At 36.7% G+C, this 23,927-nt stretch overlaps 1 protein-coding gene across 13 annotated transcripts in view; it reads left to right on the top strand.

Annotated features, from left to right (window-relative positions):
* Window positions 1-7,415: 7,415 nt before the first annotated feature.
* arhgap44a (Rho GTPase activating protein 44a) overlaps window positions 7,416-23,927 on the top strand; it is a 65,676-nt gene continuing 49,164 nt past the window's right edge. For all 13 annotated transcript variants that reach the window (XR_009270464.1, XR_009270463.1, XR_009270462.1 and 10 more), the window contains exon 1: window positions 7,416-7,684. Coding sequence is in view for 9 of the 13 variants with exons in the window: in XM_058771918.1 (XP_058627901.1) it covers window positions 7,632-7,684 (53 nt within the window). In the remaining 4 variants the exon portion in view is untranslated. The remainder of the gene's footprint in view (window positions 7,685-23,927) is intronic.

Raw genomic sequence — 23,927 nt, 5'->3', positions numbered from 1 at the left:
AAAGAGTGACTCCGATGCAGTTATACTTTCACTGGAGTACCTGACCCCACCCCTACCCTAAACCTACCCAGTTCTGAACGATGACGATAATTATCGCGTCGGCATATTGAAAGTGTTGAACCAGTGGATCCGTGCGTGGAGCACGGCTGATGCCTGTCACTGACTTACATTGGTACCACTTCTGTGAGCCCATCACGGATTTTTTTCTGTGAGCCCATCACGGAATTTTCGGCGATTCCGTGATGCCACCACAGATTCGGAGGTTAATTAAGTCCGTGAACATTACACGGAATTCTGTGAGATCATGTTGGTTTGGATTGACCCTCCTTGGATTTACCCTTGTTGGATTAAAGATTTATGATATGTAACCTTTCATCTTCATCGTGCGCTCTTTAACACAGCATAGCTGTGACACTTACAGACTTACTGTGTAGGTAGAGTCTGAGTGAGAAGCATTTAGGTTCAAACTTGTGAAGGACGTATTTTAAAATAATGGAACATTTGAATTGCTGCTTGTGCAAAACCTGGGTCAGGATGTTTTTACCAAGTAGGACACATTTCTAGAACTTATTTGAACATTTAGGGAGGACATTTTTAAATTTCTCTTTAAAATTTGTTGAGTATTGTTGATGCATAACTCATTTAAGGATTAGTGTGGCCAAAATAATGTATATTTATGGTTTATTTGGTTAATTATTAGCTCAAATGTGGCTGTGCAGTGGCCTGCCAAAATGCCACCATTCCATGCAGCATGTGGGCCACATGAGGAATGTGGGGAAGACCAGCCTTCCTGCGGCTTGCTTGTGGCCCACATTTTGCAAACAGGAGTGCCATCATTCTTCACAATATTTGGGCTGGAACAAGGTGTTGGATTTGGGCCAGAATTAAAATCAATGTGGCCCAGATTTGGGCCAGTTCTGCTTTATTTGGTTTATTCATGGCTGAAATTGGGCCTTCCTTTGGCTTACTTGTGGCCTAAATTTGGCAAACAGGAGTGGACTGCCCAAGTGCCATCATTCCACGCAGTATGTGAGCCAGATGAAAGTGTCTGGTGTGGGCCTGATCTGGGCCTCAAGAATTTTGCTATCTGGGCTTTCTGAAATCGATAGTTTCCTCTCAAGATAGTTTGATTGACAGTAGCGTTTCAGCACAGACTGGACTGCCATCTTACCTTAGACCCGCCCTGAGTGAGCTGTCATCAGTCCGCCATTGTTTTGACACCGGAGCAGATGTAGACAAGAATGTCTCCTAAGCGATTGAGGTGTTTTGTTGTTGGATGTAATAATGAATATAGCAGTCGTCATTTACTCCCGACATCTGAGCCGCTGAAGATGCAGTGGATTACATTTGTTTCTGAAGTGAATACGCCGATCCCGATCTGCCTAAGGGTCATTCTATAATTAGGGGTACATTTCAGGTCAACAAAAAAGTGAAGAAATCAGTGTGCTTTTCTGCAAAATAATCTAGTTGTTTCCATAATATACCCCCATATTGTTCTAAATTCATTAGTTGCCAAGCTTAAGCTCAAATTACTTTTTAAATATTTAAATGAAAATAAATATTTGATTCATTGTTTTGTCAACTGTGTTACAGACAAAAGTGGTGTCATAGAAGAAATAAATGAAGTACTACACATATGATAAAACATTTGTTATTGAGTCTATTCACCAGGGGTTTTGAGGTTGTATGTCTAACTGATTTAAAAAATATGAATTTTAAACTGAATAACGGATATTCTTTGGTATACTATCATCAAGGATGGATATTTTTTCAACATAATTCTCCATTACACTGAATCTAGAGTTATTCAACGTCTTTATGTAATACTGTTCACTCTAGAGATGTCCTTTTTATAATTTTTATAAAAATTTTGCCTACAATTAAAGATTTATGACACAAAAATCACACGTAACACAATTGACAGATAAAGTAACACAGTTGACAGAAGTAACACGGTTGACAGGATGCATTAGGAGAAAAAGAGAAACCTTTCTTTAAAATTAAACCTTTTATTTTGACAAGTGTCAGCAACAAGTAATTAATTAACTCTCTTGAAACAATGGAGAAAACAAACAAAAACTTTAAAAAATGCTGTTAATACTACATTAGTCTCATTCACAAAACAATATATAGATAATATTAGTGTTAAGATTAGTTAAATTAATCCCTTAATGTGAATCACATGTTTTTATAAAATAACTATTACTATGTAATTACACTTGTTCATATTTTACCATGTCATTCCTGTGTTATAACAATAGTTAATGTATGTTTTATCAACAATACTCAATATAGGCATAAACTATGACAAGAAACCCAGCCAACATTGTCAACCGTGTTAATCCCTGTCAACTGTGTTACACTTGATGGGTAACACAGTTGACAAGTAACACAGTTGACATTTCTTCCATTTTAGGGCCTTGTGCTAACTGTAGACCTTGAACATGTCCCCACATTACCTTGATCAACTAGTGTTTTTATACATTTTATCTACATTTTGTAAATATAATATCTAAAGTAAGTACACACGACCATGTTGATAACACAGTTGATGAGCAATTCATCTATTCTATGTGTAGACAATAATAATGATTAAAAATTGAAGAGGAGGAGTAGAAACTTACCACACTGTATTTAAAATTCCCACCACTGAAGGTTGTGACATCACATGATTGCTGATTTATAGGGGTTTTGTCAATGGGTAACACAGTTGACAAAGATTTCTCGGACACACACAAAGTTAATAATTTAATAGATATAAACAAGTGAATTAGTTTTTAAAATACATTTGCCTTGTTTTAATGATTATTTTTAACAAATAATGATGAAAATAATATACAAAAACATGTATTGTAGTGTTCATTTGAAAGGCAAAACTTGACTTTTAGCAAATCGGACAGCACAAAAACTGTTATTTCCAGTACAGCATATGCATTTTCTCCTAATTAACTTTTGGAACTGGTTGACTTTTATGCATGAAATAAAGAGGAATGTGCCCAAATATAAAAGTGATCATTGCTTGAAGTGAATATTCAGTAAAAATGATAAATACAACCAATGGACTTGAAATGTACCCTTAATTATAGAATGACCCCTAAATGCGTCTATGTTTGCGCGAATCATTCGTGTTCCACCTCCAGAAGAAGTGAGTATAAGGTTTTTAAATGAATCTTTGCAAATCGCCTTTCCTCATAATGTGCTAGTTAGCAAGTTTCACAACGAATGTGGCTAAAGTAAACAGTCCCTCAGAGAGCAGCTCCAAAGAGAGGGGCGGGGTCAGCAGAGCTCATTTGCATTTAAAGGAAAATGCTACAAAACGGCTGGCTCTGAAAAGAGCTGTTTTTGACAGGGTAAAAAAGTTTTTTACTCTACCATTGAGAAATTTTAACCAAACTATGTTACAGACTTTTCATTAAGACCCTAAAGAATCATATCAACTTGTTGAAAATGGGCATCTGATGACCCCTGGTGGTGGTTAAGGCATACATGTCTCGCACTACCCTTTCATATGGCATCCTTCCATTCCATACAGTAATCAGTTTCATTTTTAGAAGGTGAGATGGTGGGAATATGCATGTCATCAATGCATCCAACCACACTGGAGATCCTGAAGGAAATTCTAATTAGGCTATTAGGTTACTTCAAGAGGTTATCAAGTGCAAGAGGTTGAAAGATGTTATCAAGTGAACTTCATTTAAAAGTGGTACCGCTCGCACTCAAATATGGATATGGATATGGAAAAGTAAAATAAAATAAAATAGAATCCTCTCCTGATGTAAATGTAACTCCCTGCTAATTAATGCAGCCTCCTCATCTACAGGATCCCATTTAAAAAGACATGCCATTTTTTGTCACATTTACAGTGTCTATATGATAAAATGAAAGTAGTGCGGTGAAAAAAATAATCTTGTTTCCATTTGCATTACGATTATTTTTCTTACCCCTCAGGAAACAAGACTAAATATCGTATTTTATTTTGTTTTATATAAAAACTGCATCTTGATTTAAGAATTTTTAGATTTTTGTACTTCAAATAAGGCTAAAATCTCAGCAATGAAAGCATTTTTGCAGCATTAATGAATGAATGAGGTATTTAAACATCGCTTACACTTTATAAAGGGGGAGGAAACCCAAAGAAACTCTGGTTTTACGGAAGAAAACCTGCTCCTGACCAGGGTTCACAGACTTTTGCCGTTTTGTCTTTTATTGGAAGTTTCCCTTTTCTGGGGTTAACAAACTCTGAGTTTACAACAAAACCCGCTTTCTGGAATACACCCCAGATGCAGGTGCCACTGGCAGCTGACGTCATGAATATTTAGAGCTTCACATGAGCGCTCATCGCTGGTTACATGGGTACCTGGTTTCACATGCACACCCTGGGGTTACAGGATGACCACATACTTCAGTTTAGATTAGAACTGGGTGGGTTTAGCTTTAGGACCTCCTGAAGCTGGAAGTAGATCATCGCCTGCAAGTGGGTGGGTGGGAAGCAGGGGGCGCCCTCGTAACCACAATTTGTTAAAGCATATGTGAAATGCTTTATTTAGATCTATTATTTTTTATTGGTCAAGTTACCTCTCATGGTTAAATATATTGCTGTCTATTTAAAACTGAAGAGACAGTTTTACAATATTTTATAATATCTTTTAAAATAACGTATAGTAGCCTATAGGCCTAATATTATTTTCTAGGAGCACCTGCAGCCCAAGAATTATTGATTTATTTACTTTTCTAACATGTTATCCTCAGTAATACAACAGTTTGTTTTGTTTGGTTAATTTGTATATATTTTTTGATAAAAATACATTTTTTTGCAGGCTAAAAGATTGACACTTGACAATGATTGTCACCTGCAGATATATTTGCATATCAGTGAGTTACACATACAAGTTTCAATGCTAATAATGACAGAAAAAAGCAAAACATGAAAAAAAACAAAAAAAACATAAATAAAATTTGTGAAGTCGAGCTACAGAGCCATTGCCTGTTGCCATATCACACTGCTAGCTGATATTAAAATACATACCTCTGTTGACTTGCTACAACACATTTGCAATTTAAGATTAATATTAAAATGTTAATAATAATAATAAACTGAGCATTTTAACTTGATAGTGAAGTCCATGACAATCTGGCAATGTGGCTTAACTACGCAAACAGTGATTAGAGCCAAGCAACTGTGATTAACAGGAATGCTGTATAGATTTCACTAGGTATTGTAGATCTTCTTTCCTGCAATCAACAAGCAATGGAAAGTGAAAAATGGCTTTGATGGCCATCTGATGTGTGCTGCACCAACTTTTTCAATATTTTTCAACCATTTCAGTTTTGTCAACTTTAGGCTGCTGTAGGCCTACATGGTATTGGATTATTGCATCTGTCAAATAACGAACAATATGCTGTTGTGTCATTGTTGTGAATCACAATCATCTTAGCCTTTGTAACATTGTTAAAATGACACCATATTGTTGCCTGTCATCGCCATTTCAATGCCTCTATTTTTATACTAATTGTCTCAGAATATTTCTAATTCTCATCTCTTCATCTAACAAGTTTGATTTCATCTTCCCCATCATAGTGAGTTACACAGCTCATGAACAGTTTAATTGTTTTCTCATATAAAATTATGCAAGTATTTTTGGAAGGACAAATTGAGATGAGTTCACAATGATGTTTTTAGTTACAATTCAAAAGATTAAAAAACTACATATTGGAAATTATTATTCTTATAACAAATGCATTTTTGTTTGTTTGTTTTTGTTTGTTTCACAGCATCTTTTTATTGTAATGTGTGAAAATGTATTGATGTCCAGTTACAACAAGGTTTCCAAAAATGTATGAATATAAATCATACCAAGCTTTAAAAATCTCACCGAAATTAACCTAAGATATCATACAATATGTTGTCTCTTACAATGAACAGTAATGCAATCGCTGGGTGTCGGGAGGCTGTGAAAGTCCTTTAAATACTGGTCAAATAACTGCATGAAAGCAGCCACAAGGTGGCAGTGTCATCTTCACAAAGCCCCAGATTTCCGCTCGTGTTCGGTTCCCAGTGTAAATAAATAACATTCGCAAATATGGCTCATGTTTGTTCATTTCCCTGTGGAAATAACCTTCACAAAACTTAATATAATGTTGGTCCTTTTTTTTTTCTTTTTTCTTTTTTTTTTACTGGCTCTTTGATCTGGTAAAATTTTGAGTGGCATTTTGGATAATAGCCTATAATAGGGTTATCTGTTACTCATACTTTATATCTTGGGTTAGTAGGCTACCTAATTAATTAGCCTAATCGTTGTTACTGTAAAGTTTTAATTTTCATATAGCCTAAAGCCTATAACGTCAACGTAACTGATTGGACAAATCCCTGTAATAACTGTCACCCATATAGGCCTAATTGCAGCCACCTAAATGGCAAAAATGGTTAGCACTAGTCTATGCCGTTTTAGTCGGCTATAAATAGAGTGATTAGTGCAAAACGAATATTCTGTAAAGAAAAAGTGCACTCCACATGCCCGGATGATGGAGGGGGATGGGCTATTACTCCGATGTTGGATGACAAAATAATCTTATATAATACTTACTCTAGACGGCTGAGTAGCCTACAGTGCCTAGAATAAGTGCATAGCGTAGTGTGTCATTTGAGACACAACTTGTCTCTTATCACTCAACGCATTATGGTGTGCTTCATTCAAGATTTCTCAACATGTCATGTGCATGTAGCCTATTGAAAAGGTCAGAATCTGATTAAGTAAAAATAAATAAATAAATAGGCCTAATAATAATAATTAATAATTTTATTTGAATAATAATACTAATTAAAATAAATAAATAAATAATAATAATTTTTGCCCATTACCACATTCGCTCTGCACGTGAACACCCTCAAAAATGGGAAAATAAGCTTAATTTCAAATATCATGCAAAGCGGTTTCTTGCCTTATTGTGGATCTAATGTGCTCATTTTAATAGTTATCAGTGTGCTGTCACGCATGTAAACGCACCTACTGTTGCTTCTACTGTACAAAGTCATGAATATTTAATGAGATAAGAACAGAGGCTGTTTATGATTGGTTGTCTGTTGCTAAACAACTGTGCATTTTAGGGGTTAACCCCTCTACAAGCATATATGCTCTGAATCAGAATTTCATGGTTAAAAACATTTTTGCCCTGCTGCTGTTTAAGTAGAGAGGGTTAAGTGTGCTGCGAAAGACCAAGTATTGTTTTTGTCTGAAAGCGTTCTTTACTCCACGAGTCAACTGCACTGCAGTGCAAACTAAACGCCACCACTGCATACCTGCTGCCTGTCCACCGAACTAAATGAAAAGCGCTCGGCACATGGATCATGTGTGATAAGACTACACTTCCCATGCTGCACCGCGCTCGCGTCGTTCCGCTGCTGTCACTTTGCCGATGTGAGAATCGCCCAGCAGCATCTCAGCCGAGCAGCAGCGCAAAAATGCACTGAAATACGCATCTTAGGACATTTCCACCCTCTTTCGGTTTGCCATGAGGGCGTGTGATGGGAATAACGGGGATGTTCGCACCGGATTAAGTCCCTTTATTTTGAGAGAAATGCGGATTGTTTTGCGCTCGAGGTGTTAACGCAGAAAAAAAAAAAAAATACAAAAATGAAGAAGCAATTCAATCGGATGCGACAGCTCGCCAACCAGACTGTTGGCAGGTGAGCGCTATGATCTTAAATACGATCGTTTTACACCATGACGAAGTTTATTTATTATTTATTTACTTATTTATTTGCAGAAAAGAATCCCTAACTCACATATATTTTCCCATTCAAACTTTCGCTGTTTTCTAAATATATAAATGCATATTTAATTGTTTTTTTTTTTAGTAGCCATTACTACTAATAGCGTCTAAGCTATTGCGCAATGCATCTTAAAATAGCTTTATGCATTATCACACCCATGCGATAGGCTATTAGACATCATTATTATAAAGGCATGATTGGAGGTTGTGCTTGCATCCGTGTGTTGTGCGTAACGGGTTCACTGCAGAGGCATTTCTTCCAGCAAAATTCTTCTCGGAGGTTCCCCATGGCACTGACACTACACCCCCTGCACAAGGCTCCCGGATGCATTTCCATCAAATGCAGCTCAATGTAGCACTGCTGTATCAGCTCACGTTGATTTGAATGAGAGGTGTGAGAATGACATGTCTGTCTCTAGTGCCAGCTGATGCGGATGGATGCGGATGAGAGGAAAATGGCATAGGCGCAATGTTTTCATTGCACACTGATCTCTGGAAAAAAAAAAAAAAAGAGGAGGAGTTGGGTGCAGTACATCAGCAAGATCTGTCAGTGATGGAGAAGGTCATCATTGCTTCAGAAAGCACAGCTTCGAATTTCCAAATCCAGAGCATTATAGTGCGGATTGCGAAAAAGTTGCTGCCGTTTTTTTTTTTTCTTGCTTACCCCATTTATCTTGTTTATGCTGGAGTGGGTGTGCGATGCTTGACCTTTCACATGTTTTGATTGTTCTTTGCGTTCTTCGCTCACCCACCTCTCTTCTTGTCATGCACAGGGCGTTGTTAAAGGCCAGAAGGTGTGTGTCACTATAGGGCAGCTCCTTGCTGGGTGATTATGCCACAGTGTTGTGGGTCATCATTTCAAATCCGTTCTCAGTGGGTGGGTAGAAGGGAAGCTTCTCTTTTACCGCCTCTGGCTGGCATCAGCAGGCCAGTGGAAAATGGCAACCCGGTTCCAGCATTGCTCAGGGCATGAGATTGTGTGTGTGTGTTTGTGTGTAAGCCCTGCATTAGTATTCTCTACCTTTCCCTGGTAATGTCCAGGGAACTGTGGCAGCGGCCCACTGTGGCATTCTGTCTGTAGCTGTGCGGTAATGAGAAACAACATGTTTCCTAAACAACACAGTGTCCTGACTCATTAATAAAATGTTCCAGGGTCTGGGAGGGCACGCTGGACTGATGTTTGCTTTGGAAAATAGATTTGCATGTTCCTATCATGTATTGGAAGTGCAGAGTCACATCTCCCAATATCAGCTGAGAGTTGCACTTAGACACTGTGTTCATGACCTTGACTGACTCGTGCAGAGGTAATGCAGTGTAAGAGATGATCCATGACTTTTGTTACATCACTGATTTTTGTTATCCATTATCAACACCAGTTTTCTTTGCCAGTATTTAAAGTCAGCATGAAATCAATATAGATTTTCTTTCTGCAAAATGTTTAATGCATAAATGCATTTTTGACCAAATTTGAATTTAAATGTCATAACTTGTTCTTCCAACTTTTCTCTGCTTACGTACGCAGTCAAGCCAATCACACTCAGATCTGCCTTCATTTCAGGATTCAATGCGCGCTTTTCACTTTAAAGTTGACATGAAATAGAAATTACAATCAATGTTCTTTTCTTAATATGATGCATTTTCAGTTATTTGATTATTTTCTGATTATTTTCGGAACTTGATGAACGAAAACTCCAAAAGTACTGAAAGTATTTATTAACATGAATGAATGAGAAGACTTTTTATAATGTATATACAAAACAGCAGACTCAGACTCAAAACAGTGAAAGCAACATTTTAAATGAATAACCTACCAGAAGTTTGGGGTCGGTAAGATTTAATTTTTTTATGAAAGAAATTAGTACTCTTAATCAGCAATTAAACATTAAACGAGACAAAATTAGCAGTAAATACTTTTATAATGTTACAAACAATTTTTCTATTTAAAACAAATGCTGTTTTATAACTTTGTTTCCACAAAAGAAATTAAGGAGCCCAAGTGTTTTCAATATAATAAGAAATGAGCAGCAAATATAGAAAACATATTAGAATGACGCTGAATGTGACGCTGAAGACTGGAGTATTTAGCTTTGCATCACAGGAATAAATAACATCTTAAAATATATTCAATGCAACCTTGCTTTCAAAAACTAAATACTGACCCCAAACTTAAATGATAGTGTTATGCAAACCAAATTCTGTTCGACGAGCCATGTTTGAAGCCATTGTAAAATAGCAGATACACAAAATAGTTGATAAATGTATAGCAACCGTAAACAACTAAACTCCTCTTCATGTTGTATCTAACGAACATTTCTATTATCACACTGCAATACTGTGCAGCCCCAGTGTATACATTTGTATTTATGTATTTGACATTTGTCCAGATGATTTTATAGCTGTGTCCCCCATCCTCCCCGCTGTTTTCATTTCTCATCATTTGTAAATCACATTTCCTCTTGCCCACTGTGATGAAAATGACTACCCCCTGCTCTGTGTGTCTGTGTATTTGTGTTTATCTGGCTCAGGGGCCAGTATTTGTGCTCTTTCTCTGGGTTCTGATTGTGACTATATTTATAGTCCTCTCATTCATGCTTTTGTGGCAGTGAGTGTTTGTAAGGGTTTTTGGTGGGGCTGTGCACTGCCTGTAGTGTTTTCTCTCTCAGGAAGTATGGCAGCCTCCCTCTTCCTATGTTCTTCAGAACTGCCAGCTTGTTGTTATTGGGAACAGTACGTTGTAAGTGCTTATGGAGTTGTGTGTGTTTTTCGTCCGTCAGCAGAGAGCTTGGGAACAGTGTGTATGTTGATTAATGGCCCTGCGTTACAAACGTGCTTGCACAACAGGGAGTGCCCACACATTGCAGGGAATCCTTTCTTATATATACACCAAACACTTATATTTAAGGGGTTTAATATCTTTGGCTGTTCATTCACACAACAATGGCGTTTTTGGGTCCACGTGTTTCAAAGTGCAAGTTTTTGAAAACGATACTGTTATCGTCTCCTTGTAAACTACAAAAAATGAATTTGTGAAAATGTTGATTTCATCCGCATGTGTTTTATACAAACTATAGTGGCCTAATGCATAATACAGTGTTTTAAGTCATTTTTGGTGGATCTGTGTAAACAAGGATCGTTTTGACAACATTGTTGTCTGTAAAAATGTTTCCATTTTAGTACATTGTTTTCACGTAAAATCGTCATACTTTTAGTTGATATGAAACCTGAGTAAAACTGAGGTCTGAAGTATAGTTCATTTGAACTGTGGATTCCTTCAGAGTCGTTAACTTGTGGTAAACAGCTGTCACTAGTACTCATGGTGGTACTTTTGTTGATTATGTAAATATGCTGCAGTTTGGAGACAAATAATATGTCAAAGGCTTGTGAGAACATAAAGAGGAGTTTAAACCAAGCAATCAAACAGGACTTACATAACATACAGAAAAGCAATCCAGTTTCTTATGATCAGATTGAGACTCATAACACATGCAGATTTATCTTTTTCATTGAAGCTAAAATGAATCTCGGCACAAAGTGTGCTTGATTTATATTACTCAGTTGAGTCTGAAACAGATGAACCTGAATATGTGTTGTGTGTATTGAGGCAGATTGAAAATGAAAGGTACGGTGAGTGACAATAAAAGGTTAATGCTCTTCATCTGCCACTGTAATTATAATTTCTGTGAAAAACACTGAAAGTCGATGGTGTTTAACTGCCACTAGTGTTCGTTTCAGTTGGAATCTGCAGTGAATTGTGTGTAAAGGTACATTTTGGAAAAGTTTTACAGAAATGTAGGTAGAGGCACATTTTTGCCAATGAGCCCATGCAACCAAAACTTTCAAGCTACAAAAACGTTAATAAAGCCATAGCAAAAGTAATTAATGTGAATCAAGCAGTTTAATCCATTTCTTCTGTAGAGACACGATTGCTTTATATGATGAACAGATTTAATAGGCTTTTATTTACATATAAACTTCAATCAATTCACATATATAAAGCACAATAGGCACTGAAAAAAAATAGTATAGAAACAAAACTTATTATGAAATGAATTTAACATAAAATTCTAAGCCAGCATCCCAGAATGCATTGTGAAAATTGTGGGCGGATTTGAGAAACTAATTTATAAAAACAAGTTAATTCATTTCAGATAAGTGACAATAAGAACGGTTCATTTAATTGAAAAGTAATTGTTTCACCTAATATTTGTGTGTGCAGTGTTTATAATTGGTGTTAGCTTATAACATGCTAAGAGTGTTGAGCTGTTAGCGTGGTTTTATGATTTCATGTATCATTTTTCATTTGGGTTAGATTGCTGCCTTAGAAGATAGCTGTCTATAGGCAGTAGACAACAAGTCAGCTCACTAGAATGGAGCATTATCTTCTTCTGGTATTGGCCGGTTGTTCTATACCAATATAGTCTATTTTCAATATATTTCTCATCCCTATAGTCCAGTGGTTGAGTTTATGTATTGTTCTCTGATGTCATCATTCTTTTCCTTGAAGACAATGTGATGCCTCCAATTTCAGATAATTTTCCAGTTTTAAAACTTGTCCTAAAACACAGGCAGGGTCAGTGTGTGCCAGCCTGGGCTCAGAAGCCGAGTCTTTAGCCCCGCTACTGTAGCTCTATCATTAGCCTAGCCTATATTTGATGTAAGTCACAGGGACAGTGTCTTTTTTCAGACATCATGGCGTCTCTTCGTCTATGTATCTGCAGTGGCCTAGTTTTTAATTAGCTGGGAAACGCTTCTATAAAGAGGTCTTCCTTCCTTCTCTTCTCTCCTCCAGCCTCCACCCCAGTGTCTCTGGGGGCGTGCAGGTGTGCAATGTCAGCAGCACTAAGACTAAACTTATGCCAGCTTCTGGTCTTCACTGGTTAGTGGTGATCAGTCCCTGCAGTGGGAGAGAGTGGATGACTGACACACTCTCAGAAATAAAGGTACAAAAGCTGTCACTGGGGCGGTACCTTTTCAAAAGGTACATGTTTGTACCTAAAGGGTCCATTTTGGTACCTTAAAGGTACATATTAGTACTTAAAGTGTACATATTTTAACCTAATAGGTACAAAAGTGTACCTTTTGAAAAGGTACCGCCCCAGTGACAGCTTCTGTACCTTTATTTCTGAGAGTGTAGGAGTTTTTCACTGGCAACAGAGTGCAGCAGTGACCACCTACGTTTTAAGTGGCCTTACTTTTGATTTTCTGAAAATCATTTTTGCTGTTGGAATTTCAAAAATACAATAAAGAGTTCTAGACCTTTCATTTGAACTTGCTCCAAGATGAATAATGGAATAATAGTATAGTATTAGAACATTTGATTAAAAGCAAGCATTAGGAGAAAAAAGTATACTAGATTGTGTGCCTATTTTATAGGGTAATGAGCTTTTCATGAAGCATTATGAATTAATATTTATATGAGATGATGCAATAGAGAACTATGGACTAAAGTCTGTAGGCTAATTGTCTGAATAACTGAATTTTTCTATTTCTATTTTTGCAAAATGTTCATATTCTTCCACTATCCTTCAAAATTTTGGGGTCAGTTTTTTAAAAGAAATTAATACTTCTATTCAGCAAGGATGCATTAAATTGATCAAAAGTGAAAGTAAAGACATTTATAGTGTTACAAAAGATTTCTATTTCAAATAAATGCTGTTTGTTTGTTTTTATTTTGTTTCGCAAATCAGCAACAGAATGATTTCTGAAGGATCATGTGACACTAAAGAATGGAGTAATGATGCTGAAAATTCAGCTTTGCATCACAGGAATAAATTACATTTTAAAATATTTATTATTTTAAATTTTAAGAATATTTCACAATTTTACTGTATTTTACTGATTCTTACAACCCCAAACTTTTCAACATTGATGTATGTTGTTTTAGATGTGGAGTTCACATATGATTACTCATCTGAGTCACTCGCAATGCCTTATGTTAAACATTTCCCATAGTTACCATTTCCAAAGTAACAGAAGCTTTTCTCATTGGTGGACAAATATATAAGACATTATAGACCAATCTATGGCCAAATGATTAGATGAATGGTCTATCAGAACTAATAACCTGAAATTTAAAAGGCAGGAAGGCCTTTCCCTTCAATAAAGAACTCTTCTGTATTTTCAAAGCAGACCTTCCGGATGAATCCTGTGATGACATCAAAAAGCAACGTTGAAGTGTAATTGATTAATAAAGCACATCTTGATTCTTTTTATAGATTACAGAATATTCCAGAACAGAACATATTATCTGAGACCTCTAGCGTCAGATCCTTGTAGCCACCGGCACACTTTCCACTTATGTCTTTCTCCTTCTTCCCCCTTTTTCTCTCTCACTCCCTGCTCTTATTCCAAAGGCCAGGCCTTTTGAAATAATGCTCGTTGCTGTGCAGTAATAGATGTCTGTAGAGCAATTAAGGGCAGGCGGCCCCTCTCTAATGCACGGTCCAATTACCCGAACAAATCCACTGTTTGGAATGGACAGTCCTCTTTCTCACTCATTGTCTCTGTCAATCTGTCTCACCCCTCTGCCTGGCTCAGAAAACACACACTCTCAAGCCGGAATACATTACCACTGAGCTGGCACATGAACTTCTCATGACGTCCTACTGACCACAAGCAAGCTTTTGCAGTCACAAATCGAACCCAGATTGACTAGGGTTACCAAGCAAGAGACTGTTGCTTTCTGTGATTGGGATGTGTGAGACTTCTCAAGACTGTGTGTCAGAATGCATGGTCTGTGAAAGGAGGTAAAACTAGAGACAGTATAATGAAGAATGGACAGAGCACTTGTATAAAAGATGATTGGGAAAAAGTACAACGCTAAATATGGCAGGTGTAAGAAAGGAAGATTAATTATTTGATTTCCAACCAGTGACTAAAGCAGAATTAAAATGTAATCATGTTAAATTTGAACAGCCCACTATGATAACTAGCGGCAGTAAAACACCAACAACTTTTATTCCTTTTCACACAACTTATGATATCTAGGGGCAGATTATGAATGAATAAAGATGTATTTTCATGCTGTTCCTTGCACAATACCATTTTATGACCTCCCGTAGTGCATGTTTTTTTTTTTTTTAAACTTGTACATTTTGACATTTGCGTCACATAACCAGCTCCATATGTTTGGCTTTTCTGACATTGTAAACTTGCTCGGTAGCTCACCTGGTATAGCAGTGTACTTGCGAAGCTCCAGTGAAGCATGATTAAAGAGATCAAACACTTGTAGAAGCAAGCCAAAATGGCACGGTTGATGCAGCAAATGCATTTTTATGTCACTTTTCCTTTTTGTTAACACAATAGAGCATTAACTTTAAGTGCCACTTACCAGATATTTCATTTCCAAACTGCTGCAATGCATACAACAAGAAACATTGACATTCATAGATTCTCATTTGTCTGTTTCGTTTAAAGCGGAACACATTTTTAGCAGCACTCACTGAACATTTCACTTTCAAAGTGTTATAAAAAAAAACTAGCAAGAAGTAAAGTAATACCATTTTGAAGAAATGTCAACACAAGCACATTTTTCCAAAGAACCTGCCTGATTTTCAAATCTGATGTTATTATAAACTTAATCAGTATTTTCGGAGTTTTACCCCATTCAAGTTGACAATAGTTAGTAAGTTATACTAAGTTATTGCCTATTACCTACAATATATAGAAAATAGCTACTGAGGGAGTTACCAAAGGGGCTGCAAATTGACTAACATTAAAGGATCTTGGTTATACCTTCTTGTTATGCTGAAAAAAATGATCATAGCTGGTTACCAGTGTATGTTGTGTTTTGGATGTTCGTCCCCAGAATGAGAAACTAAAGTACTGGCATAAAGGCAGGGTAGATGATTTGATTCATCTACCTGTCCTACCTGCCTGTTAACGTATGTATTTGCATACCTCTGCGCACCCTGTTCGTGCAGACATGATACGTCATCGGCCTGTTACATTGCACTATTGCAGACCGAATGAGAATGGAAGTGTTATTATTGTAATATTATGTGCTTTGTACTGTAATTTTTCTCTGTGAATGAGACATGAGGTAATCTGATAGCATTGCATTCAATCTTCGGCCAGTGCTGTCTCTCATCGTGTCCCTGGTTAGCCTCTGGTCTGCCTGTGTGCATTCGTTTGTTTAGGAGGAGTGTGGCTTTGGAGAGTGATTATGCAAGGAGGGTGGGATCTTATTCTTTCAAAGCTTTCTTACTATTGCTAGCCTCTTCAAAATCCAACACTACCTTGCACGACCAGCATCATCAGAGAGACTACGCTTGATGTCCAGCCAACGTGATTCCATTTTGATGCTGTGAATCACAATGTGATTACAGATTATGCAATGATTCAGTGTAACATCAACAGCATGGCGGTGCAAAGCTTTTGCAGTTAGACATGCAATATACCAACTAATTCACATGCACAGAGCTTTACTGTTTGGCAGCTCTAACAACAGGATGTTGGACGCATCCAATTTGATCTGGAGTGTTAAACCGGCTTTGGTTTACCAGCTTAAGGTGCATCAGTGCCACCTCCATATTGTAAAGATGTAGAGTAAAGCATGAGACTAACAATGGCAAGTAAATAGGTTTGATTCCCAGAGAACACTGCGGTGTTGCTTTTATCCAAAGTTGCTTTGATTTTGTGTAATTCTGTGTAATGAAGTGCCACATCAGAGTCACCTGAAAGTTTTGTCTTGACAATGAGTAGCACTTCTCTTCTCTTTTCATGGCCATGCACAAGAACTTTGTTCAACTTTGTGCATCAACTTTGAGCATGTGATTCATTGTTTCTAGCTGTGATGAGCTGGTCAGAAACAGCAGAGGTGAGATCATTCAGTTCTTGAGATGTAACAAGGCTTTCTCAGTCAGGAGTTCTTGCATGACTGGATGTTTGGTTGAATCAGGGAGATGTCATTACTGCTCAAGACTCTGCAGGACTTTTCTTACCTGAATTAGGCAGCGCTCATTATTAGACTGACTCATATATTTCTCATTCGCTCATTCAGAGCACTTACAGAGCATATTATTTGGATAACTGCTAAATTGCCCTCCTCCGGTAGCTAACTGTTCCTGAAGGCCTCAGGATCATGCAGGCCACAACGGGGCGTTTTTGTTGGTGATAAAACTGTTCAGAAGGTTGAACCTTATCCATTAACCTTAGTGTAGTTTGCATGCCTTAAGTTGCATGTGGACAAATTGCAGATTTATTTGCATCACAAGAAATTTAGACAGGGGAAAAGAGAATAGGTTTTTAAAACTAAAAGCACGACATGTTTTGTGCACAATTTCTTTGTATTTTTGAACATGCACAAGCATTTGGTAACACCTTGGCTCCCTGAAGTGACCGCGAATGGTTTTTAAGATGCCTTTTTGAATTATTAAAGTTATTATATGCATAAAACATGGCCATATTTCAATGAGCACTAGCAATGGAGGAACTGAGAATAGAGGCAAAAAAGAAATTTTGCATACTGCAGAGGTGAGGTATTACCTACTCATAGATGTAAAGGCTTGATAAAAGTGCTGTTTTTGCTGGTCTTTGCAGGAGTTTCTAATAAAAGATAGATTGCTGAGTGGCAGAAAATTATAGTGGCCGGCAGCGTAGCTGCTTCTTAACATTATACACTTACTGAAATGGAAATGTTCATTTGTACAGCTGCTGACTGATTAGTGCTGGCTGGCAATACAAAAGATTTTACCATCTTGCAATTACAAATATTTAACCAAGTAGGCACCAGTTGAAACTGAGTCATGATATTGCAGGCCTCTTCACAGTTTGGCCAGATATCATGCATAGTCTGCATCTGAAGTCATATAGCATCACTGTCATAGTCCTAAATGTAATTAGAAATAAATTTATAGGAATCATGAGTTGATCCAGGCCACTTTTCAGCTACTTTTGTTGTGTTTGACGCTCGATTAATATCCAAGATATTGGGGTCAGTGTTGTTATAGCTAACTAAAACTAAACGATTAAAAGTTGCTTTTGGTAATTGAAGATTTGTTTATTTATTTTTTGTAAATGAAGCTAAAATTAACAAAAAAAAATGCATTAATTTAATTCATTAATTAATTAAAAAATATATATTATACTGAAATATTGCCTTGGTAATTCACTGAAATAACGTAAGTTTAAGTTGAAGTAGTAGGCTATATTTACTATGATAAAAATTAAACAAATAAATTAGCTAAACAGAAATGCAAAAGAAGAGACAAAAGCGCATAACTTACTAAATTACTAAATTACTAAAACTTATATAATAATATTTATTATATAATTTATTATATAATAATAAATACTATATAAATAATATTAAAATAACTTCAGTATCTAAAAAGTAATTGGCGTTTGCTTTAAAATGATATTAGAGACACCACAGATTTAATGTCTTCTTTGGGATGTCAGAAAAGATATCATAATGTGATTTCAATATAAACTGGAATATTCCTCAAATATACTTTCAAGTTTAAATTATCAGGGTTATCCAGTCCACACTCATTTTAAAGGCTCCATATCTCTACAATATGTACTTTTTCAGCAGTTCTTTTTTTAATTTGACCTGAAATAGAGGTTTACCATATCTACTGTATAATTCAGCAATAAATTAGTCTGTTTCCTTCTGGCTTGTTAAATGCTATGGATCTGGTTAATCTTTCTTGAATTAAAGCTCCATTTAGTTTGTTCCTCAGGCCAGATTCCCCCTCCAGATCTGTATTCATCTCACTGTCACTGTCCATTTTTTTTCAGAACTTTGTCTTGGCTGTTAATGATATAGGAATCTCACATTTGGTTGCCTAGTAACCATGCATCTCGGTTTTTAAAGCCTGCTCATCTACAGCATGCTGCCTACTTGATATTGGTAATTACATCCTGTTATTTCAGGAAGATGAAAAGACAAAGCAGAGACCTGTGCTTCAAGCATCCGAGATCCAAATGCACCCTACAGAAATATGCTGTAATTAAATGGTTGCATATTATTTGTTAGGGGACTTAATTTGTGTAATGTGCAGCATAGCCTTATAATCAACTTTTAGAACTGTGTTACCCATAGGAAAGAAAAGTCACTTAGAAGATGTTTTTAATGCCTCAATTTTTTTCTTGCATTTTAAAGTTGGCATGAAAATTCAAATCTATTTGTAAATACATGTTATTGATGTTATAGTGAACATTCATTCATGCATAGGTTTAATTTTTTTTTTTTAAATTGACTTTATAATGTTTAATCAACATGTCATAACTGGATCTTCCAGTGAAGTGACAGACTTCTCTTTGGCGATGTTCTTTGATCAATCCATCTGCTTAAAGGGCACCTATTATGCCCCTTTTTACAATATATAATATAAGTCTCAGGATGTGTCTGTGAAGTTTCAGCTCAAAATACACCACAGATCATTTAGGGTGAATCCCATTTCTCTGTCTTACCCCTTCCCCTTCGTCTTACCCCTAGCCCTTGTCCCTCAAAACCGAGTGGTAAGCGCTAGGGGTGAAAACATACCCCTATGAAATGAGACACCACTTGGTTACGATTACGTCATCATACACCGTCGTTAGCTGGATGCTACATCATCAGAGCCGACAAGTGTTGATCACAAACTTTGGATCGTTTTACAAACTTGTTAAAACTGTAGACATGCATGGAGTCCTTTCAAGGCTAGTCTGCGGGACTGTTGTGCAAATCAGCAATGTAACGTTAGCGTAGCAAACTAGCGATTTTTTTTAAAACGTTTCAATTAAGAACATGGTTGCAAATATATATGTACAGGACTGTCTAGAGCACAAAACAAGACTGTCGTAATTTTTTAATAAATTATTTAAGCCGAAAATACTTGATTGTTGCCGGTTGCGCAGTGTGTTCTGGGTACCCCTCGGTTTCAAGTAAGCTCGTGAAAATGCTTGGTTTTAAGGGGTATCTACCCCTTCCCCTTAGCCCTACCCCTCAATCAAAACGAGAATTGGGATAGCCCTTACTCTCACGTGAACGCGCAAAACTAAGGGGAAGGGGTAAGGGGAAGGGGTAAGACAGAGAAATGGGATTCGCCCTTATTGTATCATTTTGAAAATGCCTGTGAGCGGAAGCAGAAACATGCTGTTTTTGTGCATGTCTCTTTAAATGCAAATGAGCTGCTGCTCCCCACCCCTTTTCCAGATTAAGGCTGTGCCTTTACAGCTTGTACTTTAGATACTCTGCTAAACAAAAACATCTGTTTGGTTTTGATTATCATGTCTGTCGTGCTGAAATCATGTGTTTTAAAGCCATATCAGTTAAAAATTCTGATATAAGGTTTTCTGAGCGCACACATCCGAAGCACATGCACAGAAAGCGGTACCCATTGACTTCCATAGTATTTTTTTTTCTATACTATGGAAGTCAAAGTCAATGGTGAATGGAATTCATGTTTGTTTTATTTGCAATGTCTGAAGAGATCTCATAACTACTTAAATGGTGCTCAAATTTGCCTAAATACAGTATGATTTCAATATGACCTCAAATCAGATTCTTCTAAATTTAAATGATCTGAGTTATGCTGTTCACATTCATTTTATAGCTCTGTATCTCTATAATATTGTTATTTGTGTTTATTTTATTTTTTCTCCTAAAAAGATTTAAGAGAAACATCTCAAATTATGGTGCTGCTTAAAACATAACTAAGAACTCCATTACATATCCTGAGCTGTGAAAGTGCAACAAAAAATGTGTGCTTCATTTGACGTTGTACCTTTAGGTCAGACACCTGGGCATATGTGCTGTGCTGCAGGGCAGGAAGTTTCAATGCTATTTTTATAAATCAGATTTTACACTCCCTGAATGAGTGATGTTTCAGAATGTGTTTGTGTGTGTGTGTGTGTTCCTTGCAGTTATTCTTGCATATTTAACAGAGTGGTGACCTAGTTCATCACACAGCCCTAGTAAGTGGGTTTCTCTGTTTAACTCGTCTTGTGTCATTCCCCGTCCTTCAGTCTCATCTTCATCTTAGGATCGCATTTATGTCTCTTGCTGCATTTCGATGTAGAAATTTTCATAAATATACTCTGTAGAGATCCTCTAAAAGCAGGTCTCGCATGAAAATGCAGTTCACCGCCAACGCTCCAGGCCTCCTCCTGCTCCTCTTTCTCTCACACTCTCATTCTCTCCGTTTCCCAGTTATTAAAATGTAGCATCTCTTGTGTGAGAGGGAGAGTGGGCGGCACAGTGGGATAGGAGTGCATTACTCTCTCTAGATCAGATATACTCATCTTAGGTGCAGAGTGAGGAGGAGGAGGAGGAGGAGGAGGAAGAATCTGAACTGCCAGTTTCCTCTGCACCATTTTTCTTACACACTTAAAAATAAAGGGGGTATTTCACAGCTATGGCACAAAAGAACCATTTTTGGGTTCCTCAAAGAACCTTTCAGTGAACAGTTCTCAAAAGAACCATTTTTAATAATCTAAAGAACCTTTTTTGCAATGGAAAGTTTCCACAGATGTTAAAGGTTCTTTGTGGAACCATTAATTCCAATAAATATCCGCTTCATAACCGCACTGTGCTGGAAGGTAAAATGACAAATTGCAAGTGTGACCTCTAGCAAGTAATATTCCTCTGAGCCACATCATCTCATATTCAGTTATGAAGCTGAAACGTCTTAAGGCTGAAGTCTTAAAATCACTCCTGGGGTTAAAGGCAGGAGCTTGTCAAAGGGAAAATAGGATTTTATTTGCTCTTTTGGAATATATGAGTTCGGTGTACTGTGTAGAAATATGCTGACATTCAAAATGCAAAGCTTCTTTCCCACTCCACACACATCTTTTATGGAAAATAGCCACCAAAAATAAAAAACGGGATAGTATTGCCTTGACAACCATGAGCGTGTGAACATACAGTATGACCGCCCACGTTCACATATCAGTGCCTATTCAGTATTCAGAACTTGGCCTGGCTTGATGAACAACACAGTGAACAGAGATTAGCCAATCATAATAGAGGTCATTTACATAGAAGTCTTAAAGGGTTACTCCACCCCAAAATGAAAATTTTATTATTAATCACTTACCCCCATGTCGTTCCAAACCGGTAGGCTTGTGACTGTCCCGTTGACTGCCAAGTAAATACCACTGTCAAGGCCCAGAAAAGTATGAAAGACCTCGTCAAAATAGTCCATCTGCCATCAGGGGTTCAACCGTAATTTTACGAAGCTACGAGAATACTTTTTGTACGCAAAGAAAACAAAAATAACAACTTTATTCAACAATCCGTCTCCTCCGTGTCACCATAGCACCATTTTGGAGAATATCCGCTGAACGCAAACTGCGATTAATGACAACATTTTCATTTAGGGGTGGAGTAACCCTTTAAAGGTACATGAGCCAAAACGTGATTTATTTCAAAGGGTCAAAAAGAGGCTGGTGGTGCAAGAAACCTAACATAATGGGAATATAGAATATGATGGAGTGTAGAAAAGTCTTCTGCTCCTGATTTGATTTATGATACAGAGTGTGAAGAAAAGTGCTGTTGCGCTCCAATATTTCAGCAAACTAGTTGTGTTTTGGTTACAGTCAGCATTTATTTTATTTTTTTTTAGCAAATATTTTAAGAAGTGAACAAATCGTTCTAGTTCACTTGCCATGTTTCACCTCTCTCTTTTGAAGGGATTGCTTTGAATCCAGTAAATGCTTTGGTAGTTTTGTTTGACTGTTATTAATAATACTCTTCTTTTCAGTCAGTAAATTCTCTGTAAGGTCATAGACACTGAGGTGTATCTTTACTTTAGCCAAGGAGTTGTGCTTTAAATAATTACTTTGTTATTATTTAGTCTGTCCATTTTCATCAGTTTAAATCATTCAGGTTGGTTTACAGACCGTTTGTGAACGAGAGGTGGGCTTGATCATGTTGACAGGGTAATGAGCCAATCACAGCAATGTGGAGGCAATGCCTCTTTTTATATGTAGACTTTTTATATGTATCTTGTCGTTTCCCCGAAACAGCATGCTTTAGGAGCTCAGTGAAAAGAGATCTGCTGGTTTCACAGTTAATCAGTATTAGATTAACTAGAATCAGTGCATTAAACACTTTATTCTTGAATTTTGTTGTATTGCTCATATTTTAATGTTCTTGTACATACTTTGTCATTTTGAGGAATCACAGCCTTCTTTTGCCTTCTCGGAGGAAACACCCTGCCTCAGGTGTACTGATGTAACCTTCGTTCAGCCACTGAATAAATCAGTGAATGAATCAGAATAAAGCTTTTTAAGTGAAATGATTGAAACTAGTCTCTCAGGGGAATCAAAAAACCCACCACTAAAGCAAATATATGAAGCATTTAAAATGATTCAGCTTATCTAGAATGTTTTTTTTTTTTTTTTGTATCTATTTCTAATCATTACACAGTATATGCTGCATGTATATAATCAAAAACAATAATACCGTATTATTACAAATTAAAATAACTTTTCTATTTGAATATATTTTAAAATGTAATTTATTGCTGTGCTCAAAGCTGAATTTTCAGCATCATTACTCCAGTCTTCAGTGCTCGTTTAGAAATCATTCTAATATTGTGATTTGCTGCTCAAGAAACATTTCTTTTTACTATCGATTTTAAAACAGTTTAGCTTCTTAATATTTTTGTGGAAACCGCAATACATTTTTCAAGATTCTTTGATGAATAGTTCAAAAGATGTCAATTCATTTGAAACAGAAATCATTTTTTTTAACATTATAAATGTGTTTACTGCCATATTTAATATTTACATATTTAATGTGTCGTGGTTGAGTATTTATTTTTAAAAAGTTAAATAAAATAAATAAAAACTCTAACTGACCCCAAACTTATAATGCCCATATTCTGTTATTTTGCCATGGAGAACAAAAACAGAAATTTTAACCACAGACTTGAAACTCCAAAAAGCAGCATGAATTGTTTTTGCACAAATTTTCTTTTCTTTCTCTTATTCCACAGAAAAAAAATAATAATAATAATATCAGTCATGTTTCATATCGTATGTTTGAAATTAGTGTTGTCAAAAGTACTGACTTCGGTCCCAGGCGGTACTGAAATTTTAAAAACATCCATTTTCCGTTAACATTTGAGCACAGTTGAGCCGATTCTTAAACACTGCTGATTGGCCAATGTGTTCACCCTTTTTGTGTGAACTGTCGCTTTAAGGCTTCAGGTTCAGGCATCTCA

This window comes from Onychostoma macrolepis, chromosome 03 (genome assembly GCF_012432095.1).
Source record: "Onychostoma macrolepis isolate SWU-2019 chromosome 03, ASM1243209v1, whole genome shotgun sequence".
In the NCBI taxonomy this organism is placed as follows: Eukaryota; Metazoa; Chordata; class Actinopteri; order Cypriniformes; family Cyprinidae; genus Onychostoma; species Onychostoma macrolepis.
The sequence above is the reverse complement of the archived record's forward strand: the minus strand, read 5'-3'. Positions and strand labels throughout refer to the sequence as shown.